The sequence below is a fragment of the Heliangelus exortis genome, chromosome 28 (assembly GCF_036169615.1).
Source record: "Heliangelus exortis chromosome 28, bHelExo1.hap1, whole genome shotgun sequence".
NCBI lineage: Eukaryota > Metazoa > Chordata > Aves > Apodiformes > Trochilidae > Heliangelus > Heliangelus exortis.
Genome location: NC_092449.1, coordinates 1,336,288 through 1,342,537, shown reverse-complemented (window position 1 = coordinate 1,342,537; position 6,250 = coordinate 1,336,288). Strand labels below are relative to the sequence as shown.

The 6,250-nt window shown below is 47.0% G+C and overlaps 1 protein-coding gene across 1 annotated transcript; it reads left to right on the top strand.

Moving 5' to 3' along the window:
* The first annotated feature begins 108 nt into the window (after nt 1-108).
* LOC139788070 (kelch-like protein 23) lies at nt 109-5,738 on the top strand. The gene is made up of 4 exons (XM_071727627.1): nt 109-2,201; nt 2,929-3,340; nt 4,804-5,184; nt 5,529-5,738. Exons 1-3 carry the CDS (start codon nt 1,280-1,282, stop codon nt 5,114-5,116), a joined length of 1,647 nt encoding a protein of 548 aa, XP_071583728.1. The 5' UTR covers nt 109-1,279; the 3' UTR covers nt 5,117-5,184; nt 5,529-5,738.
* Nucleotides 5,739-6,250: the final 512 nt, after the last annotated feature.

Sequence of the window (6,250 nt, the reverse complement as noted above, 5' to 3'; positions counted from 1 at the left end):
AAGTGCTCTCTGGCTGATAGTGCAGTTCTCCACTATTGTAATTCTAAATGAAATTTGTTTGGGAGGTAAACACAGTAAAACCAGGAGGGACCAGACCAGAAGCAGGAAATGTTCCACACTAAGGCAGGAAATAGATGAGAAACAACTGAGAGCATCTGATCTCTTCTCTGAGGACTTGTACATTTCTGTATGGCATTTAAAAGCCCCTTAGGCTGCACATAACCTGCTTCTGCCACCTGATTTTCCTGAGGACCCCTTATGTGGCAGAGTAAACTCTTGATGGTGTCAGCAGTCTTGTTCCTTGAATTTTTCAGTGAAACATACCCAGGGTGGGTTGCATGAGCTGTCCATTTTTGCAGCAGCACAGTATTCTATTTCATAGCCTTTCCTGGGTCAGCTCTGAAGTGGAACTTGGAGTCAATAAATGCCAGTTCAGTCTATCTGAATTTTCCAGCAGGCTGTGAATCCAGGGAGCTTTTTTCTTGTATAGCATATTTGTTGGTGCAAACTTAAATGCTTCTGGATTTTAATCTAGGCATTCATTCTTTGGGTAGAGTTGCACTCCTTTCAACTTAAATTTTTTTTTCTAACACCACAAAACCTGTTCTTCATGCAGCTGTGCAATTCAAAAGGGGCTCCTGATTCAGCCTGTTTGGAGCAGAATTTCCTCACCATAACCTGAGTAGAGTCTTGAACTGTCCCTTTGGTGGGAGAGAGGTTGCTGCTTGTTGATACCAAAACCATGATGCTCCATCTCTGCTCTCTTGTTCCCTGAATATATTGTCAGAAAAAACTGCTGAAGCTTTCAAGGGAAATGAGTGTTGAAGGGAAATGAGTTTTCTTTTTTTTCCTTGGAGGTCTCAAGCTTTCCTGTGTTCTTGATTTGCAGAAGTGACAAGTACTGGGTTCAATGTTCTACAACTTCTTGATATTTACTCAGTGCTTAGGGAGGTCTTAGTTGTTTCTCCTCTTTCCTCCTTGTACTCCAGGCTTGTGTTTTGGCTGCCAGCTCCCCTAATTAGCTGTGGGCTTACCTGGCTAAGGTAGATGCTCATTAAATCTGTGGGTATTTGGTTATATTGCTCTCCTATTACTGGTCTGAAAGCAATAGGAAGACTGAAGAGCAAAGCAGGAGGTTAGAAAACATACTCTATTTTTAGGTCAAGATTGGCTTATCTTGTATTTATCCTTGCTAGGGGGATAATGTTTCCAGAGACCTCACATAACTGAGGGCTGCAGGAGGACTGAGTTAAATTTAACTGCCTGGCAGTCAGCAAGCATGGAGCCCACACAAGAACCAGAGGAGCTGGGACCTCAGACAGAAATTATTGCAGACACAACTCTTGAGGTTGGAGAGAGACTCTTCCAGGTCAGCCGTAGGGTGCTTTCTGTCCACAGTCGTTACTTTGAAGCCATGTTTTTTGGGGGGGCAAGAGAAAGCTCTGAGCACCATGTTGTCATCAGAGGGATTGACCCAGTGCCTTTCCAGGCCCTCCTCGAGTTCACTCGCACGGCCCAAGTGCTCATAGGTCAGGAAAATGTGATCAGCTTACTGGAAACAGCTGATTTTTTCCAGTTTGAGCAGGTGAAACTGTTGTGTGAGAAATTTCTGGAGAGAGAACTGCATGTTTCCAACTGCCTGGGCCTGATGCTTTACTCCCAGCAATTTGCCTTTGTGGAGCTCTATGTGTCTGCTCTGAACGTGGCTCTCACACACTGGGGGGATGTGATGTGCCAGGAAGAATTTAAGGCACTCCCCAAAGAAATACTGATGCAGCTCCTAAAAAGTGACGACCTCTTTGTTTCACGGGAAGATGTGGTTTTTGACAGCATTATGAGGTGGACGATGGAGGACCCAGCAACAAGAGAGGAAGACTTTCTGGATTTGATGGGTGAAGTCAGGGTCACTTTTCTGAGCCTGTCCTTCCTCGATGCCTTGGTGAAACGCAGCAAACGTTCTGGAGAGTCTGATACCTTTTCCAGACTAATAAAGAAGTTAGACAGCTGTCCTCCACCCAGCTGGCAAAACATGGAACTGTGTCCTTACGCTGGCCGGAGCTACGACACCTTGTATGTCCTGGGAGGAAAGCATGACAAGGAAGAGCAAGAATTATTTCTCTTTCAACCCAGGATGGGGACCTGGCAAGCTTGTTCTCCCCTGCAGCGCAGGAACCTCACCCAGTATGCAGTGGCAGCCGTCGGTAACTTCCAGAAAAGTGGAACTGAACAAATGCAAAGTGAAGTTGAGGCTTCCACACCCAATTGCAGGGAGTTCTGCTCCTTCTGTAAAGCTGCTGTTGTTCAGCGGTGCTTAAACCTCACTCATCTTTGTGTCTATAGTTGTTCAAATAGTTACTTTGTTTTCCTTAGTCCCGGGAGAATGTTAGACAAGGCTGAATATTTCTTTTCATAGAGCAGAAACTGTTCAACCCTGTGCCTTAGCTTTATCTGGGGTGAGTCTAAGGACTTCACTGTAAGCAGCCATTTGGTTTTTTGGCCTTCTCTTCCATGGTCGTTCTGACAGATGGTAGCTTCTGAGGTTTAGTTGCTGTTAAGTTAAATTTACCCATGGATGTTGTGAAATCTTCATGCTTGGAGACTTTCAAGCCAGCTCCATACTCTGGTTCCCCTTACTGAGTGGTGGTGATTGTCCTGTTTCAGGTGGGAGTTTGGACATGAGAGGTTCTTTCCAACCAGTCATTCTGTTCAGGAGTGGGAGCAGACCAGGAGGGGTTTACTGTGTTCTGCAGACCCAACATAGCTGTGCAGATAAGGAATCAAATCCTGCAAACTGATACAAAGAGCAGGAATTCCTTCTGCTTGTCTTCCACCTCACCAGTACAGCCCAGGGAGAAATGAGAACCTTGATCCTCAGGAGGAATTTTCAGCCTCCGTATGACTGATCCTTTCCTCTGCTCTTTTTTCCAGGGAGCTTCCTTTTTGTGACAGGAGGATATTTTCGTGATGAGTTCGTGTGGTACAGTGTGGATTGGGTGCTTATCTACAATTGCTTGGACAATAACTGGCTGGAAGGACCTGCTATGAAGAAGTCCAGGAACAGCCACTGTGCAGCAGGAGTGGGGCTCTACCTCTATGTCCTTGGAGGGAGCACAGATGAAGGGATAATCCCAGCAGTGGAACGCATGGGATTGATGGACTCGGAATGGGAAAGCATGAATCCTATGGCTCAACCTGTGGAGAGAGGGGATGCAGTCAGTGTGGGAAGCAGGATCTATGTGGTCTGTGGCCTGGATGAAAATGGACATGTGTATGATGGAGTACAAAGGCTGAACACAGAGACAGACACCTGGGATGTCATCTCATTCTCCCCCCTTCCAAGGTAAGAATTTTTTGGCACTTGGTAGGAGAAGAAAGGTTCCAGTATTGGTCCTGCTTCAAGAAGAGGTTGGACTGGAGAAATCCAGAAGTCCTGTCCCACCAGGACTGATTCTCTGTTTATGGGACTCTTGGCATGAGGACTAAGGGCTGTTGTGTTTTAGGTCCAGCCAGACATAACCCAGCATCCATCCCCTCCCTCCCTCCCTCCCTCCCTCCCTCCCTCCCTCCCTCCCTCCCTCCCTCCAGCATCCATCCCCTCCCTCCCTCCCTCCCTCCCTCCCTCCCTCCCTCCCTCCCTCCCTCCCTTCTCCATCCCTCCCTCCCTCCCTCCCTTTCCTCTCTCCCTTTCCTCTCTCCCTCCCTTTCCTCTCTCCTTCCCTTTCCTCTCTCCCTCCCTCCTTTTCCTCTCTCCCTTCCTCATTCCTTCCCTTCTTTCCTCCCTCCCTCCTTTTCTCCCTCCCTTTCCCTTTTTCTCCCTCCCTTCCTCCTTTTCTCCCTCCCTCCCAGCACTGTGGGGTAGGGAGGAGAAAATCCAAGTAGAAGCTTGTGACTTGAGACAAGGACAGTGAGGTTTTTACTCACCCGTTGTGGTCACAGGCAAAGCAGACTCAACTTGGGGGGAAAAAGAAAAGAATTTAATGTATCAGAAGAGGAGAAAGAGAAAACAAGACCAGGTCTTAAATACTTTCCCCCAACCCTCCCTTCTTCCCTGGCTTAAATTGCTTCACTCCTGATTTCAGAGAACAGGGAGTGGGATTTTATGGTCACTCCATCACACAGTGTTTGTTTTCCCCCTCTCCAAGGCAGGGTCCCTCTGGCAGGGGACATTCCTTCAGGAACCCTTTGGACACAGCTGCTTTGGGAACAGTCACCTCCCCTGGCCACATCTCCTCCACCATCATCCTCCATGGGCTGCAGGGGAACATCTGCTGTATCCCCATGGGATGTAGGGAAAAAAATCTGTTCAGGGCACCTTCTGCCTCTCCTTCCTCACCAAGTATCTTTGCTCTGGCTCCTTTTTCCTCCCCTCTTTAGTCTCCACTCCTTTTCACCTGTTGAATATGTTAATTGGAAGAGGCCCATCCACTGTCACTGATGGCCTCAACATTAGCCAGAGGTGGGATGGGATATTTTGGAGCTGAGGGAGTTTGTGGCACCTCCCTACAGGAGCCATGCCCAGGGTCCCTCTCCCACTACAAAACCTGGCACCATATCCCCCCAGAACACCCCTCTCAGAGATGTTCCTCCAAGAGGTGCATCCAGCATCCCTGATGGGCTCAGCCTTGGCCAGAGATGGAGCTGGAATTGGAGCCAGGGCAGCTTTTGGCAGCTTCTCTCAGAAGCCATCCCTTGCCCCCTCTCCCCACTACAGAACCCCCCCTCCCCCCCGACCCAAAGTGAGGGTCACACTGAGGATTTCAGGGCCCAGATCTTGGTTCTGACCCAGGGTTTCTTCCCTCCCAGGTACGACCTCTGCATCACAGCCCTGAATGGTGCCCTCTACACTTTTGGAGGGGGAGCTTTTAGGTTTGATGTGGAGACAAATGAATGGAGCAAGGTGGATGAGGAATGCTTGAGCCAGAAGTTCTTCCTGGGCTGCAGCACTGTGAACGGAAGGATTTACCTCCTGGGGCAGAGGAAGGGGAACAGTGCCCTGCCAGTTGTTGTCCTCTTTGATCCCTATGTCAGCACGTGCCAGGTCATGGATAACAAACTCCCTTGTCCCCTGCCTGTCCATGGCTGTGTCACTGTGAGGAGATTTGACACCTGGGCCTGAGTGATGCCAACCTCACCAAAAAGAAAGTCACTTGCTTTACAGCTGGAAAAGAAGTTGGATTATGTCAGGTTTGTTCAGTATCATAGAATCATAGAATAGGCTGGGTTGGAAGGGACCTCAGAGATCATCGAGTCCAACCCTTGAACAACTACCACCACAGTCACCAGACCATGGCACTGAGTGCCATATCAAGTCGCTTTTTAAATGTCTCCAGGGACGAAGAGTCCACCACCTCCCCAGGCAGCCCGTTCCAATGTCTGATCACCCTTTCCGTGAAAAAATTCTTTCTAATGTCCGATCTGAACTTCCCCCCACACAATTTAAGACCATGCCCTCTTGTCTTACTGAGAGTTGCCTGGGAAAAGAGACCAACCCCCGCCTGGCTCCATCCTCCTTTCAGGGAGTTGTAGAGAGCAAGATGTATGTCAAGATGTTCAATATCTGGGAAATTTTTTAATTTTGAAAAGAGATCTGTTCCTTTGTAATGTGGTCTTTTTTTCTTTTCTACCTGGAAATGAAACCATTGAAACCTTTGTGTCTGCACCATTGGAAATAGTGCTCAGCATTATGGTACACAAACTCCTCAAGGGTGATGATAAATAAAGGGCTTTAACCCCCGTGAGTCTTTGTCCTTTGGACAGTTGGAAGAGACAGGAAAATCACTGTGTCAGTGTTAGAAAATATTCTAGCAGTGAAATAATAACTATTCCTAATGTCCAACCTAAATCTCCCCTTTGTCAGACCCCTTGGAAGCATACTCAAAGCCTGAGTAGAAAACATATTTTAAAGACAGTGTTTGCAGGTTCTGTGTATTATTTATGGACCTATAAGTAGATCTATCTGCCCTCCTGAGCCTTTGAGTTAGTAGTGATGTCAGACCTCCAGCAAGTTTCTAAGATTTTCCTACTAACATAAGAGCTTATTTTCTAAAAATCTTCAACATCATGCAAATTCTAGATAAAAAAACCAAACAACCAAACAAAAAACATCTTTTTGGTTTAGGTGCAATTCATTTTTATATAGATTTTAAATTTAATGTTCACTATAAATTCTGAAAATTACATCAGGTACAATATATTACAAGGTGAAAATCATCCAACCCGTGAACTATCCCATTAAAATGTATTGTTACAC

Excerpts from the sequence above, each read along its gene's own strand:
- LOC139788070 (XM_071727627.1), top strand. The coding sequence starts at position 1,280 with ATGGAGCCCACACAAGAACCAGAGGAGCTGGGACCTCAGACAGAAATT. Across the intron at positions 2,202-2,928 it reads GTATGCAGTGGCAGCCGTCG|GGAGCTTCCTTTTTGTGACA; the intron begins GTAACTTCCAGA and ends TCTTTTTTCCAG. Across the intron at positions 3,341-4,803 it reads TCATTCTCCCCCCTTCCAAG|GTACGACCTCTGCATCACAG; the intron begins GTAAGAATTTTT and ends CTTCCCTCCCAG.